Source organism: Hipposideros armiger, unplaced genomic scaffold (assembly GCF_001890085.2).
Source record: "Hipposideros armiger isolate ML-2016 unplaced genomic scaffold, ASM189008v1 scaffold_111, whole genome shotgun sequence".
NCBI lineage: Eukaryota > Metazoa > Chordata > Mammalia > Chiroptera > Hipposideridae > Hipposideros > Hipposideros armiger.
In genome coordinates, this window is record NW_017731461.1 from 1,342,008 (window position 1) to 1,361,291 (window position 19,284).

General features: G+C 48.2%; 1 protein-coding gene across 3 annotated transcripts in view; it reads left to right on the forward strand.

Annotated features, from left to right (window-relative positions):
- Nucleotides 1–19,209, forward strand: part of BACE1 (beta-secretase 1) — a 26,102-nt gene extending 6,893 nt beyond the window's left edge. The window contains exons 1-9 of one of the 3 annotated variants that reach the window (XM_019647417.1): nucleotides 5,397–7,001; nucleotides 9,204–9,292; nucleotides 10,832–11,048; nucleotides 11,531–11,668; nucleotides 12,509–12,643; nucleotides 14,055–14,156; nucleotides 14,525–14,674; nucleotides 14,949–15,120; nucleotides 15,722–19,209. In XM_019647417.1, coding sequence (XP_019502962.1) covers nucleotides 6,957–7,001; nucleotides 9,204–9,292; nucleotides 10,832–11,048; nucleotides 11,531–11,668; nucleotides 12,509–12,643; nucleotides 14,055–14,156; nucleotides 14,525–14,674; nucleotides 14,949–15,120; nucleotides 15,722–15,963 — 1,290 coding nt within the window. In that variant the 5' untranslated portion in view covers nucleotides 5,397–6,956 and the 3' untranslated portion in view covers nucleotides 15,964–19,209. Of the gene's footprint in view, nucleotides 1–5,396; nucleotides 7,002–9,203; nucleotides 9,293–9,469; nucleotides 10,031–10,831; nucleotides 11,049–11,530; nucleotides 11,669–12,508; nucleotides 12,644–14,054; nucleotides 14,157–14,524; nucleotides 14,675–14,948; nucleotides 15,121–15,721 lie in introns of those variants that run through there. The other 2 variants (XM_019647416.1, XM_019647418.1) reach the window with 2 other exon arrangements.
- The last annotated feature ends 75 nt before the right edge of the window (nucleotides 19,210–19,284 follow it).

Consider the following 19,284-nt stretch of genomic DNA (forward strand, 5'->3'; position numbering starts at 1 on the left):
TCTCTCTCTCTCTCTCTCTCTTTCTTTCTTTCTTTCTTTCTAAAAAAAGAGTTCTGGTACTAAATAGAACTCAAAGAATCACCCTCCAAATTAGACAAAGCAGGTGGGATCCCAGTTCTAAGCCTGCTATGCAGTCTCTGAGACAACTGGCTTGACTGGGATTGGGCTTCAGGTTGCACATAGGCGCTTGCTAGGACCCCCATGCTGTCCTTTCACACACTTCTCCTCTGCTTTCCCAGGTCAGGAAAGAAAGAGTTCAGCTGGGAGTGGGGCATTGAGAAAGACTGTGCCCTCTCACTAAGGTTGAAGGTCAGGAACACTTCTCCAGTATCTCTAATAAAGAGCTAAGCAGAAAATTCTGGTTGGAAATCCAGGAAGAGAAACATCTCCCAGGGAGCCCCCCCACACACACACACACCTGAAAACTAACATCTCTGTCTGCTGGGAGCCATCTCTCGTGGGGGCCTGGGCAGTGGAGAGGTCTGGATAGGAGCCAGACCATTTTCCCTGTCCTGGAGCTGCCCGGAGCTGCCCCTGGTAGGGATGGGCCCAGAGGGCTGGGATACATCATTCACTGATGCTCATCTGCCACATCCTCAGGTGCTGTGGCCAGTGGGTCCTGAGAGGGGGGTGCAAACTCTGAGGAGAATGATGAACCGCGAGTCCTAAGGGCTGACGTGGGGCAGCCAGGACTCCCGGTTCTTTTTTCTCAACAGATTCGGACAAAGCCCAGAGCAAACTAGCTGAGCTGTCTGCCTCTTCCACCCCAGCCAATCCATTCACCAGACCTTCTGAAATGTTACGGCCCTGTGGCTACCCTCTCAGCTGCCCACTGTGATCCCACTGTAACCAGGCTATATGTCTTCTTGATTGGCCTCTCAGGGTGAGTGAACCTCACCAATTATTCTTTTCCAGTGCTTGTGGAGTTTTTTCCAAGGAGCACAAGAAGTGAACCCTGTTATCTCCCAAAGGCTCCCGCAAACAAGCCTATGTGCTGAGCATGACCCATGTGTCATGGGAGAAAGTGGGCTTATGCCACAGATCAGCCTCATTTTCAACTGAGGACAGAGCTAGAGAAGATTAGAGCCACTGTCACCTGTGGTTAGACAACAGGCAGGACTTATTGTCTGACAATAGCAGCTGTGATACCTCACAGACCAGGGGTTTTCCAGGTGGGTTTTGTGGAGGCTGAAGGTGCTAAAGAGATGACCCAAGAGCCATCATGGGGACAAGACAGACACAGAGGAAGTGAAACCTCTCCTTCAAACAGAACATCTCTGTTTTTTCTCTCTTTGGGACACAGGTGTCCTGCAAGGCACTGGGAAAGGGTTCTGCTGCTTAAAAATTTTTAAAAAAACCATTGTCTTAGATCTGATCTTTAAGAACAAACGTGTGTATTTTTTGACCATTCATATCCAGCATCTTATTTGAATTGGAAGCACTGATAAATATTAGTTGAGCTGGATCTGAGGCTGGGGGGAATTGGAGCATCCTGTCGAACGGGGGAAGGGTGCACTACATAAGGTTTGGTATAACCCAGCCAGCTTGGGATGCCTTAAAAAAACAAACAAAACAAAAAAAACAAACCCAGCCCAAGGTGGGGAGACTGGCAGCTTGCTTGCTCCCAGGTATTGATTGCCAGCTGCAGCCTGGAGAGCTAAGTGGAAGGCGGGAGATATGTCTGAGGAAAGGAGTCCATTTCCAATGGGTCAGCTGATTCGGTCAAGGTGGGAGGAACCTGGACAGGGTCCAACCTCTGAACTCAGTTTGAGGCAGGAGCTATGTGCCCTGCTGGCCCTCAGTACCCGCAGCTGCTGACGTTAGGCATCTCATGTCCTTACTGGCCCCCTTCTCTCAGCTCTGGGCAAGTTCAGGTCTGGGAAAATCACTTAGAAAAGCAGGTGAAGCTGGCTCGGAAGGCTCTGGGAGCAAGGAGCCCTGAAGTCAGTATGACTGCTCTAAGAACCTGGGTGGATATTGTCAGCTTGCATGGGGATGGTGGGTGTCAGGTGTCATCGTCACCATGCACAGTACCAGATTGAAAATCACCCCTTCAAAGACCCTGAGGCTGAGAATTCATAGCAAGGGTCTGGAGTGCACAAAGAATTGCAGGAAATGAGGCGATTACTGTCAGTTAAAAAATATCATTATGGAGCACTTCCAGAGGGCTTGGTGAGAATTTAATAATAAGGATACAGATGTGCTCCCACCCTTGTGGAGCTCACAGTGTGGGACAGACAGGCATTAGATAAATTATTAAAAAGTTTGATGAGTGATATATAAAGAAGCGCAGGTGCTATTGAGGATCTGTAAGAGGAGGAATCTAACTTGGCTGGGGGCATCAAGGCAAGACCTTCAGGGTGTTTAAACGGTGACTTGAAAGTTGAACAGAAGTTAGACAAAACAGGGAGAGCACATTTCAGGCAAAGGAAACCGCATATGCAAAGGTGCAGAGGTGAGACATCGTTGTACTATGAGAAACTTCACAAGAAGCTTGGTGACCAAGGGGAAAAGTGACAAGAGATGTTCAGAGGAGTTGACCTGGTTAGATGCCACCCCAGGATTTACTGTAATTCAGATAGCTTTGTATCAGGTATCTGGTGCTGTGTAACAAATTACTCCAAAACTTGGTGGCTAAAGACAAGAGCCAACTTTTCTCTTGAGATTCTGTGGGTTGGCTTGTGGTTCTATACAGGTCCTCCCTGGGCTCACTCGCTTGGCTGCCTTCAGCTGGTGGGTCAGCTGGGGGCCGGACTAAGTGGGGCCTGTTTGCCTCTTTCCTCATGAGGTCTTTCATCCTCAAGGAGGCAAGACTGAGCTTCTTCACATACAATCTCAGGGCAGCATTCCAAAAGGGCAATCCCCAAATGCATAAGCACTTATCAAACCTTTTTTGCTTATGTCCCACTGGCCAAAGCAAGTCAAGTGGATAAGCCCGGAGTCAGTGTAAGAGGGGATCACACAAGGGCATGGATACAGGGGATGTGATTCATCAGTGTAGCAATCTACCATATACTTCCTTTCCAAATGAGAGAGATAGGAAGGTCAAGGAGATAAAAGACCAGACTTGGGCTTAGTCAGAACCACTGGATCCTTGTGCTGGCTTTGTGGCTCGCTGTGTAAGATGGCTCAAATTGCTTACTCTGGGCCTCAGTTTCCTCTTCAGTAAAATGGAAGAAAGGCGTCTATATATCAGCTTGGCTAAAAGGCTTGTTACACACGTGTATAAGAGCTCTTCTCCCATCAACTCTGAGGCCCACACAGAAGGAAATAGACTAGGAAAATTAGAAGTAGGAAGAATTAGAGTTAAAGCCCCTTCCCCAGAGGCTTGCAAAAGTGGTAAGACCCTGAGATAGACGACCAAGAAAGGTTGTAGATCTTAACAACTAGAGATCTTTCAGAATTGGAAAGGGCCCCATCTCTCCAGACTAATGGACAGATGACTCCTGAAGGTTCTTTTTGTCCTGAAGTATCTGAGCTGTCACTGTCTGCTAGTAGAGTTAAGATTTAGGGAACAAACAGTTCACCCTAAACTCACCAGTTCCATACCTATCTCATCACCCAAGATCTAATCTGAAGACTCCCCCAGGTGAGCCTGGTCTACCGAATGAAAGAGCAGGTGTGCCTCTCCCTATGGGGCTTGTTAGCACTTCCCATGAAGCTGCCTTCCCTTAGAGGCCCCAGGGGCACGTTTGTTTGTTAAGTGATTGGCACTGACCTAGGCCTGACCCACAGGCTTCAGTCCCCTGGGCATCTAAAGGCTATAGCTACAGAGACTCCTGAGTTGGCAGGGCCCCAAGGGAAGGGGGAAAGTAAGACGGCTCCAGGACTCCAGGCTACCTGAAGACTTACATCCTGTGTCAAACCAGGGAGCCTGGTGAGAGGAAGGCAGGTCTGAGATAGAGCCACACTTAACACCTAAAAACTCCCACAGTTTGGGAGTCATTGAAGGATCCCTTCCTCACCCACCCAAAATATAGGGTAGATTAGCTCTTTCCCCTTTTCTTTCCTTTAACCATCCATTAATTCTATATATATACATATATATATATATATATATATATATATATATATATATATATATATATATATATATATACTCATCATTCACAGAAACTGAAAAAGTGAACAGTTGGCAAGGTGGCAGGCCCTGTCTCACCATCGCTCTTCCTGCTAAACCATGCCACCTATTTGTGTGGCTTGGGGGAGAAGAGTTTATCATGAAAATCCTTCTTCCATTCTCCCATGACACCTTCTCATATCACCCTTATTACACTTATCCAAATGTATTATAAATGTTTTTGTGTGTTTCCCTGATAAAAAGTCAAGCTCTTGAGAACAATGTCTTTAAAAAATTTTTAAATTTATTTTCCTGCAGTGTCTTATTTCTCTTTAATATCTATGACAACATCAGGCTCAGAATAACATGCACCTACAAAATGTTGCGTGAATGAATAAATAAACTGTAAGACATCTAAATAGAATGTTGATGGGCTATTGTAAGTGCTCTTGTGGAGCTCTTGGTGAAAGTATTTTTTATTTTCTTTCCTTAAATAAAAGCATATTATTTCATTATAATGGTATAAGCATCACTATCCAAATACAGGATAGTAATTTCATTGTTAGGATGGAAACCTGGTGATAGTTGATTCAGTTTAACAAATATTTGTTGAGCACCTATCGTGTGTGGAAGACAAAAATATCATAGTAATCTTAGCACTTGGAGAGCTCACAGACATTTAAACACCTAAATAACACACAAGACCAAATGCACTCGGAACATAAAGAAACACAGTGAGTCTCAGAAGTGCTTGGAAAGAAGTGGTTACTTCTGATAGAGTGTTAGGGAAGGCTTGCTTGAAAGGGTAGCATTTGCATATGGCCTAGAAAGAGGAGAAAGCTTTGCTATTTGGAGAATGGTGGTGAGGAAGGCTTCATGAAGAGAGGCATGAGCTATGCTAAGAAGCTGGAAGTTGTGGTCTGGATGCTGTGAGCCTGGGTGGAGTTTGGGTTTTATTCTAGAGGCAGCAGAGAGTCCTTGTAAGCATATGAGAAAGGGAATGGTCTTGTCTGGGCTCTAGAACAACTTCAGTGTGGAGGATAACTTGGATAGTCTAGAGCAGCAGTTCTCAACCTTCCTAATGCCGCGACCCCTTAATACAGTTCCTCATGTTGTGGTGACCCCCAACCATAAAATTATTTTCATTGCTACTCTATAANCAGGAAGAGCGCAATGATGGTGCCAACTTGGGCCAGTGAAGCAACGTCCTCCACAACTAGACTGAAGAACAAAAGGACAGCAACTTTTCTTTTCCCCTTCCCCCAATTCCCCAGCGCTGTTCCCATCCCCCAATTCCCCAATAAAAATCTTTAAAAAAAAAATTAGATACAAGGGAAGGTAAGAATAAATGTGAAATTAGAGTGGCAAGTTTTATGGAAGCATTTTAGCAAGAGAATATGCCCTGGTCTTTCTCTCTTAGGAAGTCTCTTTTGAGCTCGGACTGAAGGATGACAGGAGATGAGTAGACAAAACTGCAAGTGGAAAAAAAGAAGGTCTAGAAGAATGAATGCAACAGCCTTTGGGTGGAGGGTCAATGGCTGGTTCGAGAGCCTGAAATCAGGCCAGTGTGGCTAGTAGGCAGAGGGCTTAGGGAGTATGGGACAAGCTAGGCCGGATATGTAGGTGGGGCTGGACCATGAAGGGCCCTGTGGTAGGAAATGGTAACACTTCAAGTTTTAATTTTCATAGCAAAGGGAAACCATTGACATTGGAGGGGGTTAACGTGGTCAAATTTGCACTTGGAAAAAATCACTCTAGCCACAGTGCAGAAACAGATTGGAGAGGTCAAGGGTGGTGGATATGCCATGACCACTTGAGAAGCTATTGTCATATTCCAGGATGAAATTATGATAGCTTGGCCTAGGGGTGGCAGGGGAGATGGCAAGAAATGAACACATTCAAGAGACTTACGATTGTTCATTGAATAGGACCTGTTGAGGCATTGGATAGAAATGTGAAGAAGAGGAAGGAAGTCTTTGAAGTTGCTGACTTACGGAACAGACAGATGGTGATGCCATTCACTAATATAGGGAACACTGAGGAAAGAAAGATGGGCAGAGACCACGTAAGGTCAGTTTGGGACATCCTGAATTTGAGGCATCATTGAGGCAATTCATATGTGCTTCTGGAGCTCAAAGGAGAGCAAAGGGCTAGAGTTATAAGCTTAGGAGTCGTCAGCATATAGGTGATAACTGCAGCTGCGACCATGGGTGAGATGATTTAGGGAGACAGTACAGCAGGAGAGGAAGAGGACCAAACCCAAACCTTGAGAAGTGAGCCTGCAAAGTAGATAGAGAAGATATGATCAGAGAGTTAGGAGGGTGACCATGGGGTGGGGTGCAGGGAAGCGTGTTTCAAAGAAGGAGAAGTCAGCAGCATTGAATGCTCTGGAGAAGTCAAGAAAAACGAGGCCTGATTTGAAAACTGTCTTTTGTATTTGGTGACATGAAATCATTGGTAATTGTAGTAAGGGCTGTTTTATAGTGGAGGGAGAAATAGAGGCAAAACTGTTTTAGAATGGGTTGAGGAATGAGTGGGAAGTGAAGAAATGAAGACAGCTTGGCTGAGGACTTTGGCTGTGAAGGGAGAGGAGAGCGGGTAGCTGGAGGCGGATGTGAGATTAAAAATTAAAAAAAAAATTGAATAGACTCAAGCATTTGTAAATGCCAATAGGAAGATCAGGTTTGGGGGTGGGAGTTGGGCTGGAGAAAACATCATGGTGGTTCAAGGACCCGAGACACAGGGATAATTAATGGGGTGGGGTGCCTGAGAAGGGAGGAGGGAATTGGCTCCCAAGCCCAGGTGGCAGTCTGCTCTGGAGCCAGAGGGAGGGACAGCTAACAGAAAGGACTGGTCTTCGTAGCTGCAGGCGGGTTGCAATGGCTGGTTGTTGGAGATGACGAAGGTCCCATCTGACAGCCTCTGTCGGGTGAAATTAGAGGTGAGGGTGTCTGCTTAGAAGGTTTGGCCGCATGTAACCTTTTCACCACTATTTCCCTTTTTCCGGCCGCCCTTAACTGCCCTGTTTCATGGTGAGTGTGGTCGCTCTGCTCCTTGGCCAAAGGCCCCTGCCCGGTAAGAAGCCTCTGCGGGAGGCCACCCAGGGAGTTCACACTAGAAATGTTGGAGGACAGGACCAGAAATCACTTCCCTCAGAAGCAGGATCGCACTGCAAAGGGCAGGCAGACAGTCGGACATTTGCTGGAGAGGAAATCGCAACTGCTTAGTTTCCCATGGCCTTGTGAGGGTGGAGAGGGGGAGGCAGAGAGCAGTGGGGGACTGAATTCCCGGTAGGGGCTGAGTGGGCAGGGACTGGAGGGGTTCATTCCTCCCTGGGGTCATTGAGACCCCTTTTGAGGTGAAACGGGGCGACCTTCCTTAAACAAGGAGAAAGGCTGGGACTGCAAGGGCCGCAAGAGTAACTGGGCCTCCTGGCTGGGGAGGGAATGGCGTGCAGAGAGCCCCTCCCTCTGCAGGAGAGGAGAAGCGTGGGGAGGAGGTGGGGCCTGAGCAGCTGCGACTTAGAGCCCCCCGGATGAAAGCTCCATTCCAGCGTGAGAAGTGGTCATGTTTTCCTAGAGCCGGCCAGGCACACATTCCAGACAGTTCTCCCTTGCACAGCCCCGGGGACCAATGTTGTGGAGGAGACCCTCTTTCTTTGGGGTCCTGTGATAGCAGGCATCCCGGCCTGTAAGAGGCCAACCTGGTGCTGGGAGCAGAGTCCCGGCATGTGGGGGAGGGAGGTCCCGGGGAGTGGGTGGGTGAAAAAGCCTTTTTAATCATTAACCCGGTTAATATCTGAACGGCTGTGCCTCCAGTTTTATTGATTCTCTCTGAAAACACAGCATCTGAAGCTGGTAGCTGCTCAGTGACCAGGGAGGACAGGGAAAAGTGCAGGAAGAGGGCGCGAAGGGAAGCAGGCCAGGAGTGGGGGGGGGGGGGCAGGGGCAGAGAGCGGTGTGACAGTGCAGAGGTGTCTTTGGGGACATGGGGAGGCCAGGAAGCCTGAGCAGGTATTGGGAGAGGTGTGGTCAGCAGTGCACAGAGGACCACTGAGATCCGGAAGGAGCTGGCAGAGAAGAGGAAATTGGAGCCCAGAGAAGCATGGTGACCTGCCCAAGGTGACAAGGTCAGAGCTGGACCCAAACTGAGGTCAGCTGATTTGACTGCACTAACGAGAGAAGATACAGAAGTGAATGGCCCTGAGGTCAGGGAAGAAGCTGAGGTTGGTGGACATGGCAAGTCTGCAAGAGAGGACGCACTTTACAAATGGCCGTATTTCTGAGGACAGGGCTTTCCCACTTTTTGCCTGTGAAGATATACTAGACATTCCAAAAATGGCTCTGGACTGACTGACGGAGGGGTCAGGCCATCAAAGGAGACAGGAGGGACAAGGAGAAGTGATGCTAGAAGGAGCTGCACAGAAAGAACACAGCAAAGATACCTGTCCGTATTCGTCTAGCCCAAACCAGGGCCCTGATGAAAGGGACATCAGACTGGGCTCCCGGCTCCCCACCATTTCTTACAGGAGGACTCAGACAGGTCTACGTCACCTCTGAGACAGAAGGGAAGTCCTTCATGAGGAGCCACATTCTGGCAGGCAGGGTCAGACACATGTGGGTACCAACGTGCCATCATGGTCCCCACAACTCCCCTCGCCAGTGCCAGCTCCTAGAATAGCTCCTTTCTGGGCTGGAGGCGGACAAGCCAGGCTGCCTGCTGAATGAGGTGCTTCCTAGGAGAACTAGAAAAGGAGGGGAGAGGGAAAGCTCTGAAGACAGAATCAGACAGGTACACAAAGTAAGTAAAGGCAACCTGAGGGGGAGAGATAGAGAGGGATGGAAACAACACACACACACACACACACACACACACGTAATATGGCTCTGATGACATAGAAAATGCTGATTCTACAGAGAAGACAGAGCCAGACACAAGATTTCTGAGGCCACGCAGAGGACGCCATAGGACCGCATGCTCTGTCTGCAGTCGTGGTACTGGACAGGCCTGTCAAGTCCTGCCTCATGGACGCTTCACCCTGGACATTCCAAAGGGGGACTGTGGCTGGCGGGATGAAGGACACTGAGGTGGTGGCTCCAGAGCCTCCTGTTGATAATATCTTTCTCTCCCCTTTCTCTGACAGCTCAACATCCTGGTGGACACAGGGAGCAGTAACTTTGCAGTGGGGGCTGCCCCCCACCCTTTCCTGCATCGCTACTACCAGAGGCAGCTGTGAGTCCTGGGGAGAGCTGAAAAGGGAAGAACCCTTCCCAAGGATCCAGGGCCAAGAAGGGTCAGAGAGAAAGCGAGGGCTGCAGAGAGAAAGACTAGCTCCTCAGAGCCTTTCTTCCTGTGGGGACAGAGGAAGGGAACCGAAGGCAACAGTGACCAGGAAAGAAGAGTGGGGTGGGGGTGGCTTTGAGGTGTACTGTGGGAAAGGGTAAGCGGACGGGCAGCCCGGAAGTTCTTCAGTAGTGAGACCCGGTAGCTTGCTGCGGGAGGGAAGGGAGGAGAGCAGCCCCAAAGTTCCCAGACTATCTCAGGGGTCTCATTCTCTCCTCCTCAATGGGGAGGCAAGGGGACTTCATCCCACTTCCCCTCAGTGGCTGTCAGTTTTCTGACACCACCAACTAAGTCTAGACTGAGCAGGCTGCAGTGATAGCTCGCTTTGCTGTGTTCTCACCCAGGGGCCACTCTTGGTGGCTTTGCACAGGTCACGGAGTGAAGAAGAGCCTTCCATAGCCCCCACCGCCTGGGCCAGTATCAGGGGCTGGAAGCTAGCATGTCTCCTCCCTGCACCACCCAGAGTTCCAGCAGCTGGATTTAGCTAACTGGTGGAAGGGAGATTTGAAGTGGGTTATTAAGGTAAGAGAGGCAGTGAGGGCTGACCTGGGAGTCCCATTAGCAGAAAAGCAGGAAGTGGCGTGTAAGGACATCTAATCTCTGAGGCATCTCTGTGTGTGAAAACATGTGAGTAGAGGCTTAAATATTATTCTTGGACTTGTAGGCAGATGCCAAAGCCACCTTCCCCAATTCCTGCCTTCTACGGCTGCCTCCCCTCTAATTTCCCATCTAGAGAAAGCAGTCAGGGAGTGGGGCATGCTCAGGGTCAGTGAAAAGGAATTCATTCTAGGTCCTTGTCCCAATCCCATCACTGTCCCCCGTTCCACACACACAAGCCCTGGTTAATGGCCTGATTAAGCCCAGGTCAGGGTGTCACACCTTGATAAGCATGTTTTACACAAGTGTGGTGTGTAATACCTACGTGCTCTGCTGAGATGCTTGTGCAAATCCCTTCTCTGGAAGAATTTGTAGAGGTTCCACATTCACCCCGCCTGGCACTTTCTCTGCCACTCAGATGGTACCACTGGGTCCCAGGGCAGCAAGAGAGTCAATGGCTCCTTTTCTCTGGGAGTTTGATGGGGATGGGGGTGGGGTGGTGGTGGTGGTGTGGGGGGGAGATGCCCGCTTAGCTGTCCCTTCATCAGTAACAAGCACAATACACAAAGCGTAGGCTTGTTCTTCGTAGGGCCTGAGGTCAAGATCTTGGAATATGAGCTGTGGAGACACGGAAGCGAGCCCCAGCCATAGCTCCTCTCATCTGTTTGCAAGGTCACTTTACATTCTGTTCCAGGTGATTGATCCCCCCCGGTTCTGTTGAGCAGCCTGAAAGCATCTTATTTATCAGGATGCCCCTGCGATAAGGCGAGGCATTTGGGAGTCACTTTGATGCTGGGTCCCTATACCAGATCTCTGCCTCCTTTCCCACAGGTCCAGCACATACCGGGACCTCCGGAAGGGTGTGTATGTGCCCTACACCCAGGGCAAGTGGGAGGGGGAGCTGGGCACCGACCTGGTGAGCATCCCCCATGGCCCCAATGTCACTGTGCGTGCCAACATCGCTGCCATCACTGAATCAGACAAGTTCTTCATCAATGGCTCCAACTGGGAAGGCATCCTGGGGCTGGCCTATGCTGAGATCGCCAGGGTGAGTGGAGCAAGGCCTAGCCCTAGACACTGTCTGCACATTGCACACTGCGTGCCACACAGGGACGGAGTTGGGGAAGGGGCGGGAACTCAGGGAGAGAAACAAATCAGCTTCAGGGGATAAGGTTGCAGTCTGAACTTCATCCCTACAAAGGTCAGGACTACAGTGAGAGACACTGTGATAGGTTGTGGTTTCTACTAACTCGAAGATCTTTAAGAATAAGAGGGCCCCATAAATCTGAAACAGATTAGGCACATGGGGATCAAAGCTCGTATAGATCTGTGGGCCCATCAATACTCTCCTGTTTTCACTGCCAGTGTGTCCTGCTAACCCTCTCTCTGCCAAATCTCAGTACCTCAAGATGGTCTTTCCCAAGGCAAGTCCCCCAAGTCTGATTTTGCCTTCCCGTTGAGGCAGGAAGCTGGCCTCAGTCCATCAGGGCCTCCGTGTGAGGATTCACTCCTTGTTTCTTTCCATCACAGCCTGACGACTCCCTGGAGCCTTTCTTTGACTCCCTGGTAAAGCAGACCCACGTTCCCAACCTCTTTTCCCTGCAGCTCTGTGGTGCTGGCTTCCCCCTCAACCAGTCAGAGGTGCTGGCCTCAGTTGGAGGGAGCATGGTGAGTAGGTCCTAGGAGGGAGCGTCCTGGCACCGGGCAGAGACGTGGGCACCATCTGCCTCCCCTCCCTCTCAGGCTACACCACAGGCTGGGGCTCCACTATTTAGAATCTCTATACCCCCCCAACCCCCACATTTCCTTTTCTTCCTTGCATTATTCCAGAAAGCATTCAAGGCACTTATGGTAAACTTGGAAAAGATCAGAGAGGATTAGGAAAATTTCAAAGGAAATGAAAATATGATCTGTTGAATTAAAATTATTCAGTCTGATGATCAGAAGGCTGAGATATAAGGAGTTTAAAAGTCTATTTATTAATTAATTAGGACAACTGGTGAATGGTTCTCCAACTCCAACAAGCAGAGAAAATAAAATTTATAATAGAAGCAAATAATCATCATTTAACACTTATTGTGCCAGTTTAGGTTTAAGTAACTTCATATCAAGGACTGCGTGATTCTAAAAACAAATAATTAAAAATCCTGGAGGGCCGGCCGAGTGGCTCAGTTGGTTAAGAGCTCGCTCAAGAGTTTGAGCTCTGAGCAACAGCGGTTCGAGTCCAACCCAAGCTGAGCAGCCGCTGAGCTGCCAATAGGTAGCAGGATGGCTCAGCAAAAAAAAAAAAAAAAAAATCCTGGAAAGTCTCTTCCCTTGAACACATTCTTAATACTTTTAAAAACTGTTAAGTCACTTGGGGCATGACTTGATTAGATGCAGGAAAATGAGAAAGGTGATCTATAGAGGGCCTTGCCATCCCCAGAAATTACTGGTCCTATTTCTTGCTCTCTGGGTGACTTGCTGTCCTGTGCTGGGACTCGGGCGCCTGCCTCTTTTTCTCCCTAGATCATTGGGGGTATCGACCCCTCGCTGTACACGGGCAGCCTCTGGTACACACCCATCCGTCGGGAGTGGTATTATGAGGTGATCATTGTGCGGGTAGAGATCAATGGACAGGATCTGAAAATGGACTGCAAGGAGGTAATAAAACCAACGGGGAACCAGGAGGAGTAAGTGGGAAGGCAACACGGTGTGAGGTCAGACCCTGGGTTACAAGATTGGGTGGACAAGGCAGAGGTGCAGGACCTGTGCAAAAGGTTGGGGCTGAGCCTACAACAGTCAGGAACAGAAGGGTCACAAAGCAGGACCCGGGGTTTGGAGCTAAGGACTTTCACAGGGACCGCATGGTTTATGGTCTAGTAATGGAAAAAACATGTCTGCACCCTAGTCACTGCCTCGCTTTATGGCCTTGGGCAAACTCTTTGCAAGGCAGTATGATATGGTGCAGTCTAAGAGTCGGGCTTTGGAGTCTGGAAGACCTGGGTTTCTAGCTCTGCCATGTACTAGCTAGCTTCTGCCCTTAGGCAAGTTACTATGTTGTGCTTCAGTTTCCTCATCTGCAAAACAGAGGTAAAAAACAGCTTTCAAATGATTGTGGTGAAGATAAAGAAAATGAAGTGTTTATCCTAATGCCTGGCACATAACAGTACCCAATAAATGGCAGCTAAACCATCTGGGTCTTCCTTACCTAGATTCTTAATGTATGCTAAATTAGAATAGATATAAAACCACTATACAAGACCTTTTTATTTTCAAGATTTGGAGAATGTCTGACAACCCAAGATAATTAGTTAATATTTACTGAATGCTTCCTGTGTGCAAGGCACCATTCTAAGCACTTCAAATGTATTAATTTATTTAATCCTTATAACTCTTTGAGGTAGGTACTATTATAATCCCCATTTTAAAGATGAGGAGGGCCGGCTGAGTGGCGCGATGGTTAATAACTGGCTTGGGACGCCAGAGGGCCCCAGTTCGGATCCCACATATGAGGGCCAGTGACACTGCCCTCCACAGCTAAGATGCTGAACAACAGCTCAACCTGGAGCTGGGCTGCCGTGAGTCACCAGCGACGGCGTAGGCTGCAGCCCCTGTGACAGAGGGTTGCCATGGGCTACCGTATGTAGCCAGCAGCCAGCGTGAGCGGCCAGCAGCTGCCGTGAACAACCGTCCAGAAGCCGGCGACTGATCTGCCTCGCCCGGGAAGAGCGCAATGATGGTGCCAACTTGGGCCAGTGAAGCAACATCCTCCACAACTAGACTGAAGAACAAAACGACAGCAATTTGTCTGTTCCCCTTCCCCCAATTCCCCAGCACTGTTCCTATCCCCCCAATTCCCCAATAAAAATCTTTAAAAAAAACACAAAACACAAAGATGAGGAGACTGAGGCACCAACGTTAAGTAACTTGCCCGAGGATATACACCTAAGAAGTGGCAAAGCCAGGATGCCAACTCAGGCAGGACCCCACACAGTCAGACTCACCCCTCCGACTCTGGCCAGAGCATCAGAAAAGGGTCCTGATGATTCTAACCCTCTCTTCTCCCTCTTAGTACAACTATGACAAGAGCATCGTGGACAGTGGCACCACGAACCTTCGTTTGCCCAAGAAAGTGTTTGAAGCTGCAGTCAAATCCATCAAAGCAGCCTCCTCGGTCAGTTGGAATAAGGACAGGGGTACAGAGATGACACAGAGTCAGAGGAAGTCCATGAAAGTCATATTCTTCAAAAAGAGCCAAGAAGTCTACCCTTAGACCCTTCTACTTAGAGCTCTTAAAAACTTCTCTTTCATGGACCTGTTTGCTCATCATACAACCAACCCCCACCCCCACCCCCCAGGTGTAAAGCTTTGGCCTCACTCTCCCGCTCTCCTCCTCTAATTCTTGGGTTTCAGTTCACCTTTCCCCACTTTGGATATACCATGGAAAAGCAAATAAAAGGGCTCAGTAAATGTTATCTGAAAATGGGAGAGGTGAGGTGAAAGAGGCCGTCTCCTCATTGTTTTCTCTTTCTTTACCAACAGACGGAGAAATTCCCAGACGGCTTCTGGCTTGGGGAACAGCTGGTGTGCTGGCAAGCAGGCACAACCCCTTGGAACATTTTCCCAGTCATCTCACTCTACCTAATGGGTGAAGTTACCAATCAGTCCTTCCGCATCACCATTCTCCCACAGGTATGTCCCTACCCTGAGTCAGTGGGACCCCAGGAAAAGGACAAAGTACATATAGGAAGATAGTCAGCAGGCATGGCTTCCCAGAACTTGGAAGACAAAACAGCTAAGTATCCAGTGGTAAAGGGCTCTTGGAAAAACCAACCCTTCAGAGTTCAGTGATAACAAAGGGAAGAGTGGCCTAAGGGCATAGATACCTAGAAGGCAGAGATGAGGTTAAGGATGGAGTGAGGAAGAGAGGAAGACGTCCTCTCACTCTTTGATTCCTTATCCTTAGCAATACCTGCGGCCAGTGGAAGACGTGGCCACGTCCCAAGACGACTGCTACAAGTTTGCCATCTCACAGTCATCCACGGGCACTGTTATGGGAGCTGTTATCATGGAGGGCTTCTACGTTGTCTTTGATCGAGCCCACAAACGAATTGGCTTTGCTGTCAGTGCTTGCCATGGTGAGAGCGCCAGGGTGTGGGGTCAGTCTATCCATCTTCTCCCTGTCTAGCAGTCAGGATACCTGGACCCGTCAGTCTAGGAGGTAGTGACAGTTTCCTCGAGTCAGTCAACATATTGTGCAAGAGCTAGTGTCAGTGCTTGTGCTTTTGTTGAATTGCCTGGCTTGGTGACCCCTGCCACCTCTGCTGGAGACCCCGAGTGGCAAGTGCTGTTCAGCACCTTGGGAAGCTCTAGATCCCAGTGCAGCAGGCTGAGCCTATAGTGACCCTGACAGCTGCTGTATGGGGAGGTTGAATGCTACTTCAGAATGGTAGCAGGGTCTTACAACTGGATTTCATCAGTGACAGGTGAGTTTACTATGTGTATATAGGGCTGGCTTTTTAGTCAACTCAGAACTGACTTTTAGGTATCATTCCTACTATTAATAAATACTAGGTATACAGGAAAGGCTGTTGCTCCCAGTGACCTGGGAGGACAGACATGTCTCCACCTAGCACTGGCTTCCCACAGCCTCCTCAGGGGATTATTTCAAGGCCTGTCAGGAAGTTGTGTTGTATTCCCCAAACTCCTGTATGACACTGAGACCTGCCCTTTCTCCAGTGCATGATGAGTTCAGGACGGCAGCGGTGGAAGGCCCCTTTGTCACCCCGGACATGGAAGACTGTGGCTACAACATTCCACAGACGGATGAATCAACGCTCATGACCATAGCCTATGTCATGGCGGCCATCTGCGCCCTCTTCATGCTGCCACTCTGCCTCATGGTGTGTCAGTGGCGCTGCCTCCGCTGTCTGCGCCATCAGCATGATGACTTTGCTGACGACATCTCCCTGCTGAAGTGAGGAGGCCCATGGGGAGAAGACAGAGATTCCCCGGGACCACATCTGGCTGGTTCACTTTGGTCACAAGGAGACACAGATGGCACCTGTGGCCAGGGCACCTCAGGACCCTCACCCACCCACCAAATGCCTCTGCCTTGACAGAGAACTAAAATCTGGCAAGGTGGGTTACAGGGATTACACCTGTAGGAAACAGGAGAGAGGAGAAAGAAACGCTCTGGTGGTGGGAATACTCTTGGTCACCTCAAACTTGAGTTGGCAAATTCTGCTGCTTGAAACTTCAGCCCTGAACCTTTGCCCACCATCCCCCTCAATTCTCCAACCCAAAGCATTCTTCTTTTTCCAGAAGTGATGGCACCACGCCCAGGTTCCCCCAGTTGTGTGTCTCTAGAGCACCCAGGCAGAGGAAGGGCCCATCTTGTTCCCTGTTGGCCAAAGTCGGTTTGCTATTGGCTTCAGAGATAGGAACTATACCAACAAGGCTGACAGTGGTGCAAAGATTGCCTCTTGAATTAAACAGAAAATAATCAGACTGAGTATTTGTACACATGGGGCAGTTGGAAGAGGAGGGGGAGAGGGAGTACAAAGACAGGCAACAGTGGGGATCAAAGCTAGGAAAGGCAGAAACATGGCCACTCGCCAATCCCCGTTTTAGACTTCATCTCCAAGACAGAATCCCATCTGGTAAGAGGGGCGCTGCTTCCCAATGTTTTTTCTTTCTTTTTTTTTTTCCTGTGGTTGAAGCCTGACCAAAAGTGAGATGGGAAGAAGGACTTATTTAGCCAAAAAGCTCTTTTTAGCTCTTAAATATGAAGTGCCCACTAAGAAATTCCATCTAAGAAATGAATACCTGATTAATTCCACTGGTCTCCATCTGAATGCTTTGCTCTACCTATGCTAGGCAGCATTAAAATATCCCAACACCTCCAAACCCCGTTTCCCTATGGGAAAGCAATTGGAATACAGCAAATAGAGCAAGGCTGGGCTCCGTCTTCCTGGACACATCTTCGCTCCCTCCTCTAAATCCCTAGTCCTATGTAGCTCTGCAGCTGAGGTGCTAAGAATAGACAAGGGACCTCTCCTACCTAATTCTTGAAAGCAGAATCCTGAAGATTCTTTCAACAGGTATAGGGGTGATGCCCTATACTTTTGCCTGGATTTCTTCTTGTTCAGCTGTTAGGCTGTAGTATAAGATCTTTACATAATACAGAGCAGTTTCACTGCTTTCTCACCCTCTCTAATGTCCCCTCCACTTATTTGGCTAAGGCATTCCACAGTGGCACAAGTATTATACCAAGAGTGCCAGGAACACAGGGCTTCCTGGTTCTAGCATTATCGCCTTCAGTATCAAGGCTGCCTGGAGAAAGGATGGCAGCCTCAGGGCTTCCTTACTTCCTTCACCATAAGAGTCCCTCAATGGAAGCCACCTTTTTCTCCTGTCCTGCCTCCACTCCCCACTCCTAATTGTACTTGGGTACCCAGACTGGTTCTTGGGCTAGGTATTGGGGACTAAGTTCATTTCCAATCAGTTCTAACACAGTGACTACGATACCAGTGTTAGTGGGAAGAGCTGAATTTTCCTAGTATACCCACTGGATCCTCTTCCTATGTGGTCAACACACTGTTTCCAGGTATGGGACCTGCCAAGTGTGGAACTACCTGATGAGGGAAAGGGAAATACAAGGAGGGCCTCTGGAGATCCTGGCCTCAGTCAGCTGCCCACAAGCCATAAACCAATAAAGCAAGAATATTGAGTCACAGTTTTTGATCTGGATTCTCTTCATTTCCCGGCACTTGGTGCTGCTCTGGCTGACTGGGAACACCCCATAACCACAAAGACTGACAGGAAGACTGGAGACTGTCCACTTCCAGCTTGGAACTTTCTGTGTAAATAAACTTCCAGAATTGCTACCGTAAAATGAAAATGCCACATTCTGCTTTATAATTTTTATCCATGATGCGGAAAACTGCCTTTCCCCCAGCTCTTCCCAGGGCATAAAACCCAGCCCCTTCATTAGTAAGTTCCAATATCACATTTTCTTTTAGGAGAAAATTTGTGCTTATTTTTCTTTTTACAGTTACTTCGTTTCTACCCTGAAACTATAAACTCTAAATGGAAAAAAAAAATCTTGACAAAAGCTTCTTGCTTGTAAAAGTATGTATTACATGTCTCTATTTTTAAATACTACCCCAAAAAAATGACTGTCCCATCTCCACTCACTGCATTAAGGGCCTTTCCCATTGGCCTGTATGGCTTTTACCAGTGCAGGCCAGTGGGCAGAAGGAACAGGGAGAACAAAGGTAGCCAAAACTTCAGTGTTGTTTTCTGATCAAGATCCTGAATAAGAAAAAGAGCAACAATAAAGCCCCAGCTCCCAAGCACAACTCCCCAAAACACTTGTCCTCCTGCTACAGTTGGCTTTCAAGGGCTTTTACTAGGAAGCAGTTAAGCACCCCTACTTATTCCCTCCCTTTTCACTCTACTCCTTTGGTTCAAAGATTTGTGGAAAGTAAACAGAATATTCTTTATATTCATTTCTAATTTCTAAATTTTCAAGAGATACTGAAAAGTACTGCAGGTGGCCCAAGGGCTGCTGCAAAGTTGAGGGAAAATAAAATCTTAAGATTATGAGATAAAAAATGAATCCCCCCCAAACCCTCAAATGAAAAGAACAAAGGAACTGGTCTTCCACTTTGCCACATTCCCTGATCATGACAGCTACCAAACGGGAGATATTAATATTTCATTAATCGAAGCAAGTGAGTCATCTGACCTCTCTAGAGGGGAGTATACTGAGGCCATTTCAATCACCCTACAAGATGCCAAGGAGGTCCTGGGAAACTCAACTCCTTACACTGATGCCAGTCAATAAACCTGGGCAAGTAAGGCAAGAGAGGAGAAAAAACATGTCCATGAGCTGAGAGGCAAGGATGAAAGACAAAGAAGGAAAAGAGTAATAAAAACAGACAGGAGAGGATTTAGATGGATCTTAAAGGAAAAGTCTTTGCTACCCTGATATGTATTGCTAGTGCCAGTAAGCATTTCCAGGTCCCAGAATGAGGAAAATTCAGTTGTTGGTAATGTAATAATGTCCTTCCCCTGGAGCTAATTTTTTTTAAATTTAACCCTTAGTTTTTACTTTAATTCCAAAAGAGAAGGGTGCTGATGCCATTTCTGGTAGGAGGAAAGATAAAAGGATAGGAAAAGACTCAAAGCTCTAATGGATGCACAGCTCTCCCAGGTATAAACCTAAGAACCAGATGTGTTCAAAAAGCAGAGGTGGAAAAACGATCTAGTTCCAGACAGCTATCCATAGAAGAAAT